The sequence below is a fragment of the Apodemus sylvaticus genome, chromosome 6, assembly GCF_947179515.1.
Source record: "Apodemus sylvaticus chromosome 6, mApoSyl1.1, whole genome shotgun sequence".
In the NCBI taxonomy this organism is placed as follows: Eukaryota; Metazoa; Chordata; class Mammalia; order Rodentia; family Muridae; genus Apodemus; species Apodemus sylvaticus.
In genome coordinates, this window is record NC_067477.1 from 71442156 (window position 1) to 71460397 (window position 18242).

General features: G+C 39.4%; 1 protein-coding gene across 2 annotated transcripts in view; it reads right to left on the reverse strand.

Moving 5' to 3' along the window:
• Scfd1 (sec1 family domain containing 1) overlaps nt 1-18242 on the reverse strand; it is a 73120-nt gene that overhangs the window by 49394 nt on the left and 5484 nt on the right. For both annotated transcript variants that reach the window (XM_052185889.1, XM_052185890.1), the window contains exons 2-10: nt 17577-17647; nt 14939-15027; nt 12124-12214; nt 11048-11170; nt 9380-9467; nt 7340-7429; nt 4839-4894; nt 3847-3932; nt 942-1041 (exon numbers count right to left, since the gene is read on the reverse strand). In XM_052185889.1, the coding sequence (XP_052041849.1) occupies nt 942-1041; nt 3847-3932; nt 4839-4894; nt 7340-7429; nt 9380-9467; nt 11048-11170; nt 12124-12214; nt 14939-15027; nt 17577-17647 (794 nt within the window). The remainder of the gene's footprint in view (nt 1-941; nt 1042-3846; nt 3933-4838; nt 4895-7339; nt 7430-9379; nt 9468-11047; nt 11171-12123; nt 12215-14938; nt 15028-17576; nt 17648-18242) is intronic.

Here is an 18242-nt window from a genome sequence, read left to right on the forward strand (position 1 = left end):
AAATGTGATTTACTTAAGTAGATGCTTTAGACTATCTTAGTTTTAAAGAGATGCACTGTTGATATAGATGTAGTTATCTGCTGTACGCCTATTTCCTTTTCATATGGCACTATATATAATCTTTGTGATGATATGTTACAGTCCTGGAGGTCGGGCAACTAGAATGCTTGTAGTAGAGCCAATGTTCTGGGTTCGGATTTTTTTAACTCACTCTCTCTCTCTCTCTCTCTCTCTCTCTCTCTCTCTCTCTCTCTCTCTCTCTCTCTCGCAGGGTCGCCTGAGGCTAAGGTATCTTTCTGCCACACCTACAGAGTATTGGGATTACTACAATGAGCCTCTGCGCTTGGAAAATTCTCTTGCTTCTCAGTCTGTCTATAAAATGGAGACTACTGTGATGTTACTAGTGTTTTTAAAGAAATTATTTTGGCATATATTTTCTTTTCTTTGCCTTTGAAGGTTGGGGCTGTGCTTTATTTCTATACATTACAAAATAAACATTTAGCTGATGACTATGAACATAGACATACAAGTTTTTAACATGTAATTAAAATTGTTTCAGAAAATAATAGATAACATAAAATTACTGTTCTTTTTTTTTATCATTAAATCCATTTGAATCCTAGAGAAAAGGAAGAAATTAGTTTTGTTCTCCGACGGAACTTATTTAAATTTTTAAATTTTCCTTACACAGCATGAAAACATGGCTGCTCGTTCCCTTCCCTGCTTCCTTCCCTCTGTCAATAATGCCACTGATCACCCTTCATTGAAGGACCATAAATTCACAACTACAAACTTCAAGCATCTATATCCGTATTATTTTATCCATATTTTTCAGTTTTATCCTTCGTAACTTTGTGTCTCTAGCCAGAATGACAGTTTGAAGTTAAGGTAACTGCCGCACTTATCACACTCAGTAAGAAGTGCTCTGTTCAGTCTCTTACCAGCACATCATGGACCAGGGCTTGGTATGTCCACGTGTGGTGTAGAGGCGTGGCCAAGTCGATGTTTCTGTCCACAAGGACTAATAAAGGCCTCTGGAAGCTGCAAATGTATGTCAGAACATTACATAAACTTGATGGCAATGTACATACTTAAAACTTTCTAGTACTTTCCAATGTATCATCTTGATATGAACAGCTGATATTTAAGGTGTACAACAACATTTCTACTATAGTCAGTTATGACCATGAACCGATACTTAATACTAGATTTTAAGTCCTCCTTCTTAAGGGAGGAGATTCTATAGAAATGCATTTACAGAATATTTTTTATAGTCAAAGAAGTTGCTTCTTTGATATAAAGTGCAGACTTAAAAACAAACAAACAAAAGGAATAGGTATTGCCCAATTTGGGGAAAATAGGAGAATCAAATGAACTTATCCAAATGTTTGATAGTTTCATATTTTAAAATTACATTACATTCAAGAAAGCAGCTTTGGAAGGAGGGCAACAAAAAACTCTATCCCATTATGATATGAAAAGTGAAACTGATAGGCACATGCCTTTAATCCCAGCACTTGGGAGGCAGAGGCAGGTGGATTTCTGAGTTCAAGGCCAGACTGGTCTACAGGACAGCCAGGGCTACACAGAGAAACCCTGCCTTGAAAAATCAAAAAAAAAAAAAAAAAAAAAAAAAAGAAAGCAAGAAAGAAAGAAAAAGAAAGAAAGAAAAGAAAAAAGAAAAGAAAAAAAAAAAAAGAAAACTGAAGACCTTTGCCACAGTAGTAACTACTCACTTAGTGGACAGGGGATGTGCCACTTTATGAGCTATTTGATTACACATCGCAACTGAGGTCAAGAGCAGAGTCTGCCTGCCAGGTGTTACCAAGTGCTACTGATGTCCTCTAGAGGCATTCCTGTTATGCAGTACACGCCACCATCACAAGACTCCTCTACCCGGTCACAGTAGCTATACAGGTCTCCTCCTGTGCAAGAACCACATTAGTACCTCTACCCCATAGGCATTGGTCAGGGGGTCTTCTTAAGAACACTGACTCAAGGCTAAATATCAGTGACGACATCACTACAACTAGTTTCATCATCTCAGAGTATGTGGAAAGGGAGGGAGACGGCTCATGGCAGGGTATCTTTTTATTTCTTTAAAGATTTATTTATTTATTTTATGTGTATGAGTACCCTGTAGCTATACAGATGGTTGTGAGCCACCATGTGGTTGCTGAGCTTTGAACTCAGGACCTTCGAAAGAGCAGTCAGTGCTCTTAAGTGCTGGGCCATCTCTCCAACCCCGTATGGCAGGGAATCTTAACTGTGGCTCTACTAACATTGAGGCTATGTCATTTGCTCCTGGGGTTTGTCCTGTGCATGGTAAATCTAGCATCATAAGAGGCTTCTAGATATGCTACAATGCATACCACTAGACTCGAGAAGCACACACTTGGTTAAGACTATCAACACAGCATGTCTGTGGGCAGCAGAATCAAGATGGTTGATAAGCACTAGTCAGTCTATGGTTGGATTTAAACATATTTAACACCCATCTAACAAGTTGCTAATTAAGAGCACTTTTTTTTTTAGTTTATTTTATGTATATGAGTTCACTGTTGCTGTCTTCACACACACCAGAAGAGGGCATCGGATCCCACTGCAGATGGTTGTGAGCTACCATGTGGTTTCAGGGAACTGAACTCAGGACTTCTGGAAGAGCAGTCAGTGCTCTTAACCACTGAGCCATCTCTCCAGCCCCAAATTGTTAATTAAAATAACTTGAAATATATTCAACAAATTATGATAAAATGTTATAATATTGTGATTAGATTAAATTTTTTTAAAGTTTATCCAACTAAATAAAATAGCACCCTTTTATTGGATCCTAGGGTACATAATACAGCATGGTAAAAAGGAGACTATTAGGTAAGGTTTGAAAACCAATCAGCAAGAACCGATGTTTCAGATTAACGATAACAATTGATAACATTGACATTGATAAACAGTATCAATGATACTTAAGAACAGCAAGGACAGCAGAGGAGGGCACGATGGTGTGAGAGCGGGTGTGACCAAATAACTAAACACAAAGCCATTGCAAGCTGCAGACAGGAGTACTCAGAGTTAAGAAGCCCTCAAAATTAGAGTGTATGAATAAGTATATGTTATTTCTAGATGAAAGTTCTGCCGCCACAGGCTAATTCATCAAAACTGTAGGTAAGAAGTCACTTTACAAAACTCTCTCCTCTTAATAATTCTTAGACATTTCTGTGAGTTTATTTCCTTATGTCAATAGTTTTTACTACTGGTAAGAATCAAAATTCAGGCGAGGTAGTATGACACACGCTTTTAATCCCACCATGTGGGAAGCAGAGGCAGGCAGATCTCAAGGCTGGCGTGGTCATCAAAGCGTGTTCTAGGACAGCCAGGGTACAAGACAAAATTAAACAAAAAAATCAAAATGCACTCTACATGGGTTTTTAATATTCCTACCTGATAGAAATTGAGCAATCAGTATCTTTGGCATTACTTGCTATGCTAAACGACAGAAATTGCTTGTAAGTTATTAGTATCTCAATGTGAAAATGTGAACAGCAACATTCCCACCAAGAAGATTAATGATAGCTGAAAAGAAAGTGCTTTGAACCTTAAAAGCCATGCAAACAAAAGCATTCTATCAACGGAAACAGAGACATTTCTACCAATGGAAGATATTTCTATATGGAATCCATTTACGCTTCAATTTAAGTCAACCTTGATTCTAACATTGATTCTAATATCAGATCAAAAAGCAAGAAATAGTTCTCTTAAAAGTATTCTTATCATATAAGGAAAACAAAACAAACCCTCTTATTTTCAAGTACATTTACTCATGCTTGTACTCAAGAGGCAAATAAATACCTGAATTGGCCAGTTCCAAGTGGATCACCAGTGAAAAGGCTGTTTCTTGCATCTCTTAGATTTTCCCGAAGTTTTTTGTCTAGTTTCTGAAAATCAAATTTTAGATGAGCTATTAATACTTTCATATAATGTTATGTAGATGACTCAACGTGTATTAGTTATATAATCAAGAAGTCTGAACTTTCTTTACAAAGTGGTAATTCTAAAACCTATATCTTAAGCGTTTTAATTATCTCAATACCATTACAACTTGTATTTAAGAAAATCAATTTTAAAAACATGTTTCAATCCCGGTATCAGTAACGAACACTTTGCAGTATGATCAAGCTTTTCTTGAGCATGACTGAAATAAAGAAGGCTCATAGGGATGGGTGAGAATAACGTATGAGCAGGGTGCAGCCAGCTCAGACCAGAGCTGGAGCGTGTGAGACGACAGCCCCACCAGGGCTCCCTTGGCAGCCCAGCCTGCACGGCAGTGTATTACAAAGTGTCTGCCATGGACACTTTCTTTAAAAAGCAATTCTTTGGTTTCCCTAATCCCCCTTTTAATCTTTAAAGGAAATTCTCTTCAACATGAATATTAAAAATGTGTGTTGTTAATAAGCACTTGATAATAAAAAGCTGAAAAGGGGAAATCATTTGAAATGTAAATAAAAAATATATCGAATAAAAATAAAAAAATAAAAAATAAAAAGCTGAATATGTTATAACTTGGAGGAAGGTAAGTGTAAATGTGTAAAAGTGCATGTCACAAGGCCAGTGAAGACTGACACAAGTGCATGGAATTGAAAATGCACTACTACATTTTCTACCCTACTGCAGAGACATTCACAATGATGGCCTTCTATTTTGGGAGTAATCCCAAAGTAACCAAGCCTCTGTCACTGGTATTTCACGAACAACACGAGCAGCCAGAGTCCTGACAGAGACATCTGATGCCCTTGTGAGAGCAATTCATACAGCAGTGCCTGTACTCAGAGGCAACCACTCACCACTGCCACCATTTCTGCTGCCGTCCCGCGGGAGCACCGGATGATGGGCACAGCACCTATTTCAGTGATAAGTGTTAGCAACGACCTCACCTCTTAGTTAAGATGTATACTGTAGCAGACGTCAAGATTTCATGCTAGACACAAAAGGTCTTACACATCTCAAGACTGAAAACAAGGATTCAGAAATTAACCTCTCCTTAAGCAATAAACAGCCAGAAGAGGAATCTCTGTCCATGGCGCTGATCAGTGGGACGATATTTCCAGGGGATGGACTTCAAAATGGTAGTTTCAAAGGGTAACTTTACCCTCTAGTCGTAGCAGTTACTTTATTTTGTTCAAAATGAAAGAATAAAAAGAGCTTAGGACTACAACAGTTTGCGATTACTTTAAAAAATGATTCACAGTAAATGACTAATCCTTTTGTGACACAAATTTAAATGGGAACAGCAAGCATAGTCTTCACGAATGTGAAGTGATCCTAGCATGTCTCTTTCCACAATCCCATCAATCCCCGAACTCTTAATGTTTTTCTTTATGATGCAGTAAATGTTTTATCAAGGCTGAACCCTCAGACAGAAAAAAGTGAAGCCTGCTGAAGAGGGTTTGTAAATGGATGACTGACTATATGTCCGTGCCACAACCCCAGGCTTGCTTCTCCCGAGAGCAGCCTTACTTTCAAGTGAAAAGGTGCAATACTATTAATATTTAAAAGCCTTCTTTTGATGGCCTACATTGTGCATGCTTGTTATAAAAAAATTTCAAATGATACTTGAAATGTATAAATTCTAGGCATGGAGGCACACATCTATAAAGCCAGCCCTTGGGAAAGTTGAGACAAGAAAGGCAAGAGTTCAAGACCAGCTAGGCTGTGCTGTATATGAGATCCTGTACCTCAAAAAGACCATCCCCAACCAAAAAACAGCAAAAGGGAAAATACACAGACTTAGCTAGCCATCTGGGCAAGAAGGCTACAAACCCAGCCAGAAGCAGGGCGGGATGATGGAGATTCAAGATGAGCTCAAGCTACACAGGAAGACCCTGTCTCTGAAAACCAACAGCAACAACAAACCAATGCCATCATTAGACTGGTTTCTACCTACTGTGGAGTATATGTAAGGAAAACACATGATATTACTTTTTGTACATCTCGGTTCTAATCTACTGTTTTAAAATGTAACTATTACTATTACTATGACTACGACTTCTGCTAAACAGAAACAACTCTCATGCATGCCATAAGGTCAGGTGAAAGGCAGGAGTGTATAGGGCGGCAGACAGAGGGTAACACGACTGTTTGACTACGGGCTATGGCCTGCAGTGCTCTTAGCAGTGAAGGCAGTGAGCACAGAGGCTGGAGATGCAGCACTGCACGGCCCTGGCGGGACCAGCCCATCAGCCAGCACCTGAGTCCACTGGGGCGTAGTGAGAGCACAGGCAAAAACTAGACAGAGGTGAGACTCCTGAAAAATGGAGACATGTGGCAATAGAGAAAAACCGACAGAAAATAAGGGGACCTACTAGGCCAGAAACCAAAGATCTGAGTTTGGGGCTAAGATGTAAAATTCAGGAAGGCATCTCTGAAAGGGAGGAACCCAAAAATTTGTACAAATTCTCCTCATACATCATCTAAGGCTCACATATGCTCCAATGGTTTCTCTTTTATTTCCACTTGTGAAAGAGTTTATTAATATTTATTAATAGAGTTTATTAACCTGTAAGGGTTATCTTATTCAAGAGGTTTTAGGTATGTATAAAATCTAAATTGTAATCACCTTTCTGTAATATCTATAACTGAAGTATAAAATTATATGTTAGTAAATTCAGTGTACCCAAAGTAACTATAGATAATTCAGTGAAATGTTAAATTTGAAAGCCGATGCAGGTTATCATTTTATGCTAAGTTCAGTATTTTCTGGAAGCTCTTGCACTTGCCTTAAAAACTACCATGCACAAACCTTTCTACCTAGAAGTATGTTTGAAATCTTTTATGATAGAGACTAAAGACAGCTAGAAAATAGTCAACCACAGGCTGGAACCACCGACAACCACTTCAACACTCCATCAAGGAGTTGAACTACCCATGTTATCCAAGGAATTAACTCCAAAGGTCTGCTGAGCTGGGTATGATGATGTGTATCTGCCATCGCAGCACCTGAGGGCTCAGGAGAACTCATCTAAAGATACACAACAAATCTGGACGCTAGCTCACATGGAATAGCTCATGTTGCTGCAACTATTTTATTTTAATATTATGGAATGCATGCTTTATCTCAACTTCAGAGAACCTCTCTACATTCAGACAGGTTAAAACAATATTGTAGCCCGATATCATAGCATATTTAATCTTAGTACTTGGGAAGCAGAGACAGGCTCATCTCTTGTGAGTTCAAGGCCAGTCAGTAAGACCCTTTCTTTTAAAAAACCAATTAGAGTGTGTAACATGTCAAAATGAGTTGTTAAGTAATTAGTTTCTTTGAAGGAACAGATATTTAAAAGCTTACCTAATGTAACAAAAAAGCAGAAGAGACTGTCAACAATAGTGTCCATTACAGTTTCCATCTCGGTGTCTGTGATATCTGGTCTATTAATGGCTACGATACAGAGGAAAAAAATAAGCAATCAAAATTTACGTCTTCATTAATCTTGCATATATATACAATATATAGTTACTAACCTGAATTACAAAACTGATACGTAATATGATCAGCATATGAGGAAAGCATAAACTAACTGGACATATCAAAGTACCTAAGGAAAGCAAGTGTGTCCAGAGAAGACCAATAAAAGCAGTATTTCACCAGGCAGCAGCAAATCCAAGGAAAGATACTGTCACTGTGGTGTTACTGACTGTCGTCTAGTCGGGCCATGAGACAGGCAGCACGGAAAACACTTGATGAGCATTAACTCTGGGTCATCCTGTCAATCATCTGGCACGAGTGAAATCTCAGAAGTCCAGCCCTTGGGTCACCACCCCAGGTCCATGGCTATCAATAGGAAATGACCTCAGCAGCTGCAAACAGGGATCAGGAATCCCAACCCAACTGGTTCCTTGTCTCAGATGCTCTCCACTTGACTGAGACAAGACGTGTGGTGACTTTGTTGGGTAAATATGCAATCAATCCATTAAGAAGTAGAAGTACAAGGCCGGGCAGTGGTGGCACACGCCTGTAATCCCAGCACTTGGGAGGCAGAGGCAGGAGGATTTCTGAGTTCAAGGCCAGCCTGGTCTACAGAGTGAATTCCAGGACAGCCAGGACTACACAGAGAAACCCTGACTCAAAAAAAACCAAAAAAAAAAAAAAAAAAAAAAAAAAAAAAAGAAGAAGAAGAAGAAGTACAAAGAAAGGAATGTAAAGTTTACCTCAAGAGTCACTCTGTAAGTATTTGAATGCTTAAGGAACTTCAGATTTATTACAAGTTTAGTTATTTTTTAAATGACTTAACATTTGACAGTTTTGTTTCATAGGCTTATATATTTACCTGGACTGGCTGAATCACTTTTAAAAACAAAGAAAAAAAAAAAAAGAGGGCTGGAGAGATGGCTCAGTGGTTAAGAGCACTGACTGCTCTTCTGGAGGTTCTGAGTTCAAATCCCAGCAACCACATGGTGGCTCACAACCATCTGTAATGAGATCTGATGCCCTCTTCTAGTGTATCTGAAAACAGCTACAGTGTACTTACATATAATAAATAAATAAATAAATCTTTAAAAAAATGTCCCAAATTTATAAATGCAGCAGTAAGTGCCTGATAGAACTTAGCAGGGAAGTAGTCTATCCCGGCATGATAAGCAGGACTGACAAGAGACTACCCAGGCCAATATAACTGGCCAAGAAAAACATTAAAGATGCTTGTTTTCATTTTTATCAGATTTATAAATAACATTTCTAAGTTTAAAGGCTTATGGGAAACTAGGTTTCAACACAAGATTAGGTGCTAATTAAGTCTGAAAATCAACAAACTGTAATAACAAACTGTAATAATAAAACTGTAACTTTTGTGAATAACAACTGACACAAAAACCTTCAGGTGAGCACAGGATGTCAGTGGTGAGATCTGAAGGCCTTTGGAAGGCTAAGGCAGGAGGATCCCAAGCTGAGGCCAGCTTAGGCTGTAAAACAAGACCATGGTTCCTAAACAAAATATTTTTTCTAATTTCAATAAGAAAACATATTAGAGACCTCAATGAAGCCAAGGGAATGTAGTCTTTCCTCAGAAGCTCATAATATGGACCAGAATTTAAATAACTACATTAGTAAAGTATGTTACTCTTTAAGGTCTAGGTACAAGACAATTAACTGTCCTGCATGGAGATACTGTCTTACGTGGCAGGAGTGCATCAGTTGTGCAAGCTGTCGTGGGGATTTCGAGCAGGCCAGAGAACTGGTATGTAACTGAATTACAAACCAAATTTCTTATATGTCTTATTTATCTGACGATTTAATCTGAGATTTGTGTTTTGTGTAAAGATATACTGCTATATATTTTGTCAAATATAACAATGTAAAATATTACATTGTAAAATTTATGTTTTTACATACCCCGATATGAAACAAGCTCCTTATTTTGATTACATAATACAAACATGTCATCTTCCAAAGTAATAAAATTGAGATACTGGTCAAAAACCTAGAAACAAACAAAAACAATTTTACAATATAGCTATAGTAAAAATTTATTTTGGCTGAATCACCAAATGGCAAAAATAGGGAAATTATAATTAAATATAAACAAGAATTGAAAACAATACCCAAGTAGCAGGATGCCTACCTATATAAATAAATAAAGTTAAAAACAGGAGCTGGGGGCTGGAGAGAGATGATACAGCAGTTAAGAGCACTGGCTACACTTCCAGAGGTCCTGAGTTCAATTCCCAGCAACCACATGGTGGCTCACAACCATCTGTATTGGGGATCTGATGCCCTCTTCTGGTATGTCTGAAGACAGCAAAAGTGTACTCACATACATGAAATAAATTAATTTAAAAAAATAATAAAAATAATAAAAAATAAAACCAGGAGCTGGAGAAAAGCTCAGTGGTTAAGAGTGTTTGCTTGCTCACCCAGAAATCCTGGGTGTAGAGCAAGCAGCCACGTGTAGCAGATTACAAATCTCTAACTCCAGCCCCCTTCTGGCTTCCACTTGGGCCTACATACATGTGGCACACATTCATGCACACAGACACATAAATAAAAATATGCATCTTTTAAAGAGGCTAATAATAAAAACAAAAACAAAACAAAAATATTTTTAAAGCAATGAAAACAAATTTGGGGCAACCAAAAGAGTGATATTTTCAGAAAACAAAATTTAAACAGATACAGAAAGTAAAACTGTGACTGTAATTTACAGTTCTCTGTTTGGAACTGTACTTTGGAACCTCATGTTCTTACAACCACACAGTATCTGTTTCTGCACCATGACATTTATAAATTTATAAGTACAGATTTTATACCACAAACAGGGGTTGGATAGGTGTAGTGGATCAGAGGCCAAATTGTTTTCCCAGAGGAAAACTGTTTAACTAGAGTTAGTTTTCCAGCACCCACATCAGGTGGTGCTACGAGCTCACAGGTGCTCTTAACTCAGGCTCCGAGGAATCTGAGACCCTCCTCGGACCCCAAGATGTGTATTGAAGATGCAGGGAGGGTGTGTGCAAATGCACATTCCATCTTTCCTGTCTATACAAGCCCTACAACAACTGGTGTCCCCTCGGGTAGAGTCGGGATTTATCTGAGAGTGCCTGTAGCTAGCTAGTGTCACTGGCTAAGATGTTGCTAGTATGCTCGCCTGCTGTACAGTTTTATCCTTATAGTATACCCTGTGGTCTCGTTAGACCTGCTTTCCTAAATAAGATATGGAGGATCCAGTGACTTACTGTATGGAGTACAGATAAAACAATGTCAATATGATCATAAATAATGTACAACAAACTTTCAAATTATTTCTAAAATGAGCTACAAGAATCCCATGACTCTCAGCCTGAAATAAATATACATCTACTTTGAATTTCTCTCAATAAGTCAGCAGGTTGTAAATTTTTCTAGCTTGCCTTATTTTACCTAGCTTAAGTGAAAGACGGTAAGTGACCATGTTTTCAAGGAGAATGTCTAACTTTGTAGGTTGTTTTGGTTAGATGTAATGAACTGGGAGCTTTCAGCCCCTGTGGAGTTTTACATTAGCAATGCTCTTGACCAAGTCCCTCTCACCTTGGTAACTTGTGCAACGGCGTTAGCAGCCAATGCTGCATTTGCAATGTCTTCCAGTTTACTTCTTGAAATCGCAGAAATAAAATTTAAATAATAGGACTCATAGAGCTGATTTCGAAGGTCCTAGAAAGATAATTAATGTATAACTCTTACAGTAGAGAGGATGTCCATGAAAAAAGCTCTTAACACTAAAAGCCAGGCTTTGGACACATGTTTAAAGGATGGGATATATAAATGATGAAAATGTACTCTAGAAGAACAAAGTAGTGACAGAGCCAGAACCTTAAAACTTATAGAACAAAACATGGACTTGGGGTGTTTCTCAAATAGGACATCAGAAGCACGAACTGGCTGTCTACAGAATTCATAAAAATACTATCAAATACCTGATCAATGTCTAGCACACGAAGAACTAAGAACTAAGACGCTGGACTTATGGACCAGGCCTTTGATCCCAGCATCAGGCTGCACCACAAAAGGATAACACACTGGAGGTTGTAAGGCCCTGTTTTCAAAAAAGTAAGAAAAATAAAAAGTATGCTAACAACTCAATGATTAAAACGACTTACCACCTTAATAGTGGATAAAGGAGAGTTAGGTAGGTGGTGAGTGCAACCAGTGGTGGAGACAGCAGAGTTAGGGGCTCAGGGTCATCTCCAGCTACATAGTGAGTTCAAGGCCAGCCTGGGCTACATGAGACCGTTCTATTTTGAAATCTGTTACTGTTGTTTTGAGATATGCTCTAATGACGCAGCACCTATGGGCCTCAAAATCTGTCATGTAGCCAAGGTCTTCAAGCAACAATCCTCTCCCACCAACCCTGAGTGCTGGGATTAGAGGCAGGTTCCACTATGCCAGACTTGGTATTTACTGATATAATGCTTCTCTAGCCAAAAAATTAGAAATCTACTCTACTAAAACTAAAAGATGGTATCAAAACTCAAAGTGGAAGCTGGTAAAGGAATTTATGATTCTCCACAATGAGCATCTATGTTCTGTTTTTTTAAAGAAAGCAGTCTGCCTTGATATTCAAACAATCAGGCAATTTTAAGTTCCAGATAAAATCCACTTATCACCTGGCATAGTCTGTCAATATTTTCTTCAGTTGGCATCACAAAGTACACTGCAGGAACATCTGGAATCGGATCTCGGTCTGAGTGCAAAAGGCTGGAAAACAAAAAGAACAATAACCACTCATTTCTCCCCCTCAGGTACTTTAAAGAGACAGTTTAAAAGAATAGTTCTCAAACTATTCAAACTAGAAGTCTGTAGCCCAGTGGCTAGCGCTGGTAACACTCCTGTGCTGCTACCTGTCACTTAGTTAACCGGGCCTCTACCTTAGGGAGAGGAAAAAACCCGCACTGTTGCCACCAGTCCTATCTATTTACAGAAGCATTTCTTTTTATTTTCATTTCTTCTCCAGTTTTAGTGTTTTTAGTATTTCCTTTGGGCAGACATTCTGTTTCACCACCACCCTCCTGGAAGAACAACTACACATTCAAAGTCAACATCAGCTTTCACAGAAATTCATGGAGAGGGTGGTGGATGAGAAACAGGAGAGCAGGGCTGGCCCTGTGGAAGGGGCGTAAGGACCGACGTACATGTGGACTATGCACCGTTGAGAAATGGAACGTCTTATAGCCGCATATTTAACCCCTTCTGCTGCTCCTTACTTTCCGCACGATGCTGTGGATGAGAGCAGGAACGCACACTTGCTGAGCACACATCTGTACAGCTGAGCTCCACCCCAACCCTATCATCATCAATCTGCTGCTCCCTGACTGAATGCACGGGAGATCATCGGATAATGGCAAACACGGCAAGCTCCCGTCTTGGTGATTCAGGGACTAGTTTCATTTAATTATCTCCATTTCACATAAGAAAACTGTCATAGCAATGTATTGGTTATAATACTTATGATACAAAATATGGCTAGTATTCTGGGTACAGAACTATTCAGTCATGCCTGTCATCACCAAGAATGACAGGGGCTCATGCTGCTGGTCGTGATGCATTTAGTAACCGTCCGTCTGTCCAGATGTCACTACCCGTGATGAGAAGTATGTGATGACAGCCACAGGCTGTCTGCTTTGTATGCTCTCTGCTCACCCGTCTACAAGGCATTTCTACAAACCAGTGGTTACTACTTCCTTCAAGTTGGTCTAAACTAGGTTGTTGCAGAGGCTAAATTTTCTGATCAAGTTTATTCAGGCAGAGGCCAGGCTGTCAGGGATCGTCCATGGCTATACAGCCTCTCCGTCTGGTAACAGTAGTGTTCTGCTTCCTCTGCTTGCAAACTAGTAGTCCATCTTGTCAACTTCATGCCAGCATAGAGTCAGATCTCAATTGGACTTGTTACTGCCACTGTGAGCCATTAGACAAACAACATGGGCACAGCTCTGTCATCAACCAGTGGTCCAACTCTGTGGCAATCCTTGTTTTCTATGCTAGAGTCTGTTCCCTGATAACATAAAGAGGCTGTGTGCTTAGGAGTCAAGAGAGGAAAGAATGAGGGCCATTATTTCACGGGGTCACTTAACATGCTCACAGTACTGATAAACTAACTTGGATTTTTTAAAAGTATACTTAAGTTAGACAAAATCTTTTTAGAGATTGAGCACTAGTTCTTTTATTTTAAAGATCAACCACATCTACTGGAAAATGAAAAAAATATTTAAATTCTGAAATTATATAGCTCTAAGTGAGAATATTTTTAAATCTCAAGGTTACACAGGTACTATAACCTGACCTTAATTTTCTCTACAAACAGACCTTAAAATTTTGACTTTTAATGTGACCAAAGAAATCATTCTCAATAAATCTGAAAAGGACACTGTCAATAGGACAAAACAGCAACCAACAAATTGGGAAAAGATCTATACCAACTCTACATCCAACAGAGGGCTAATATCCAATATATACAAAGAACTCATGAAGTTAGATCCAGAGAGCCAAATAACCCTATTAAAAAATGGGGTACAGAACTAAACAAAGAATTCTCACCTGAGGAATATCGAATAGCTGAGAAACACTAAAGAAATGTTCAACATCCTTAGTCATCAGGGAAATGCAAATCAAATCAACCCTGAGATTTCATCTCACACCAGTCAGAATGGCTAAGATCACAAACTCAGGAGACGACAGGAGCTGGTGAGGATGTGGAGAAAGAGGAACACTCCTCCACTGCCAGTGGGATTGCAAGCTGGTTCAACCACTCTGGAAATCAGTCTGTTGGTTCCTCAGAAAACTGGGCATGATACTATCGGAGGACCCTGTTATACCACATCTGGGCATATACCCAGAGGATTCCCCAGCATGTAATAAGGACACATGTTTCACTATGTTTATAGTAGACTTATTTATAATAGCCAGAAGCTGGCAACAACCCAGATGTCCCTCAACGGAGGAATGATACAGAAAATGTGGTATATTTACACTATGGAATACTACTCAACTATTAAAAACAATGAATTCATAAAATTCTTAGGCGAATGGGTGGAACTGGAAAATATCATCCACAGTGAGGTAACCCAATCACAAAAGATCACACATGGTATGCACTCACTGATAAGCGGATATTAGCCTAGAAGCTTGGAATACCCAAGACACAATTCACATATCAAATGATGCCCAAGAAGAAGGAAGGAAGGAGAGGGCCCTGGTCCTGGAAAGGCTCGATGTAGCAGTGCAGGGAAATACCAGGACAGGGAAGCAGGATGGGGTTGACTGGAGAATAGGAGGAGGGGAGATGGCTTATGGGACTTTTGGGAAGGGGGGAACCAGGAAAGGGGAAATCATTTGAAATGTAAATAAAGAATATATGTAATAAAATAAAAAATAAAAAATAAATCTGAAAATACATGCCACTGTCAGAAATCTGTTAAGACTCACAGATGCAGAGTGATGCCCATGTCTCTCAGTTCCTTCACAGACAGCAGAGGAGAGATGATATCCTGGCCAAATCTGTCATAAATGAGTACCTTTAAAAAAGTGGTTTGTTTAAACATCATTATTAATGAACAACCAACTGAGAATCCACATTAAGATAGCATAAGTTAATTTTATTTAGTAATCATGATATTGAATTCTTATCCATGTTCAGTTTAGTATTTCCTCTACCACTCAAATGCCCATCCACATAGTTATATATATTTAAAACATTATCAGTTAGGTTTAAATAAAGCAACACTTTCAGAAACTTCTGATAAAATATTCTAAGTTTAAAAGTCAGACTATAAAGTCTTTATTTTAACCTTTAATAAAAAACTCAGATCAAATTCATACTGTTTTTTCCTAGTCCATAAATAGCCTTTCTAAGAACAGGTAAAGATGAGATAAAAATTTAGCCCCTTTCAAAGTAACAAAGTGACAGATGGTTCTTTGGTAAGAGCACTGGCTGCTCTTCAGAGGACCCGGGTTTCGTTCACAGCACCCACATGGCAGTTCACAACCATCTGATAATTCAGTTACTGGCTGGTTCTTTGCAATAACCTGACACAAGTTGGAGTCATCAGAGAGGAAGAAGCCTCAGCTGAGGAAATGCTTCCCTGATACCCAGCTGTAAGGCATTTTTTTCAGTTGGTAATCAATGGGGGACAGCCCAGGCCACGGTGGGAGGTAGCCCCAGTGCTGTAAGAGGGCAGGGTGAGCAAGCCAGGTGATGCAATGAAGCAAGCCAGTCAGGAGCACCTCTCCACAGCTCCTGCCACAGGTCCTGCCTCGAAGATCCTGCCCTGTTTGAGTTCCTGACCTGACTTCCTTCAATACCGAACAAGCGATATGGAAGTGTAAGCCAAATAAAACCCTTTCCTTTTTGGTCATGGAGTTTCATCAAAGCAATAGACGCCCTAACTAAGACAGGAGCCAACACCCTTCTCTGGAGGCTGTGAGCACCAGGCACTCATGGTGCACACATATGCAAGGAAAACACACACAGACATATATAAATGAATAGATAAGTAAAAGCCTGACATTTAACAAGTTCCAACACTATAAAGAAAATTTAGAAATTTCAGAAGTTTAGGTAATCTAGATAGTGACTTAAAAAGTTAAGTCCCTAAACCAGATGCAGTGGCTCCCAGCTGCAATGGAGCACTCGGGCTGAGGCAGGGCTGCAGTGAGTTTTTGGTCAACCTGGGCTACAGGCCAAGACAATGTCTTAACAATATCAATGACAAAAACTAACGAAAACCCCAAATAAAACAAATACCCAAAATCTAAACCATAAGCCAGGCATGGTGGCGCACGCCTGTAATCCCAGCACTTGGGAGGCAGAGGCAGGCGGATTTCTGAGTTCGAGGCCAGCCTGGTCTACAGAGTGAGTTCCAGGACAGTCAGGGCTACACAGAGAAACCCTGTCTCAAATCACCCCCTCACCCCCCCAAAAAAGAAAGAAACCAAAATCTAAACCACAACTCCATCTCAGCCTGCCACCTCACTATTAGCTAGAGAGCTTGGGCTAGCAAGTGAGACCTTCAATGGCTATTTTTCACAACTATCTTAGTGATACTTTATGGAGAAGAAAACTCCTACTGAGGTGAAATGAATTCTGTTATTGTTATTAAATGTTATTCTCAAATGCCAGGGATTTATTTAGAGAAACTAAAATCTGCTGTGGCTCTAAAGATGCTTAATCTTGCCGGGCAGTGGTGGCGCATGCCTATAATCACTCTGGGAGGCAGAGGCAGGCGGATTTCTGAGTTCGAGGCCAGCCTGGTCTACAGAGGGAGTTCCAGGACAGCCACGGCTACACAGAGAAACCCTGTCTCGGAAAAACCAAATCCAAGATGCTTAATCTTTCAAAAACTCCTCTCTATCTTTAAATATATAGTAGTCCCTTACCTGCAGTTTCTACTTCTACAGCCTCAGTTATCTCTAGAGAACCAGGGCCAGAAAACATTAAATGGAAAATTACAATAATAAGCAACCCACAATGTAAACAACTGTGAGCAGCATGAAGAAGTCTCACGTCCTATCCCACTCCGCTAAAGCCTCCCGCAGCTCTGCTCTACACTGCCCACGGCATGAAAAGTCTCTGTGCTCGCTGCTTCTCCCACTCTTTAGTCACGCAGTGCTCTGCCATCAGCTCTCCTGCACACTACCACAATGCTTACTTTCCAGTAGCATCTTTTACTCGACAGTGATGCTGACAATTAGTCACAATTGGTAATTTCTTCTGTACTTAACTTACAAAGTAAACATTATTACAACTATATGTATATAGCCAGGGGGAACATATACAGTAGTTCCTAAATATTCTTGGTTTGGGGTCCAGGACTTGCCAAGGAACCAAATTCTTGGACACTCAAGTCCTTTCTACAAAATGACAGAGCTCAGCACATATCCTATATGATCCTCTTGTAGATTATACATGCTATGTAAACATCTATTATTGTGTAGGGAATAATAAAATATCCAGTAATTCTAATTAAAATATACTACTGGTCTTATATTTTCAAGAAATCTCTTCCAATTCCTATCATTTTAGTGCTAAGAAAAAGCGCACAGTTTGCACTGAAGACGGCCTTACCTTCCACACTGGCTCTCCAGTACTGTTCTTAACATGAGGCACGTTGAAGTTCAACATCCGCTTCAGAGCCACTGAGAGTAAAGGTTACACCGGTTACTGATAGAAGGCTTTCGGGTTTTCTCACCATAGACAAAATGCATAAAAGCTAACAAAACTATTGCTAAATGATAAGCTAAAGAAACAATGCTAAATGACTAAAGTAATGACGATGTGTAAAAACTACAGTCAGATCTTTAAGATAATTTCACCAACAGCCAACTGGCATCTGTTTGGGAACTAAAAACCAAAACAAAGCAAAACAAAACAAGGTGGCACCTGTCCCAAAAGCTGAGAACTAAACAGGACAAAGCCCTTTAGGGTGTAGGGTATAGCTAAGGAGTATAGCACTTGCCCAGAACACATGCATTTGATCCTAAAAAAGTGTCTGTTTCCCCTGACAATCCCATAATGCTTTTCACACACATGCCAAAAGAAACTGCTCTCACAACAGCCTTAGTAGCTGCTTCCTGATGAAGCAAACCTATATAGAAACAAGATTATCTGTGGCATGCTTAACCATTTCATATGGAGATCCATTTCAGTGGGTCTATTTCTTAGCTACTCAAGAGTATATTTTACAGTCAATAAACCCACGGAAAGGGTATACAAGTTCATTACTTTATAATC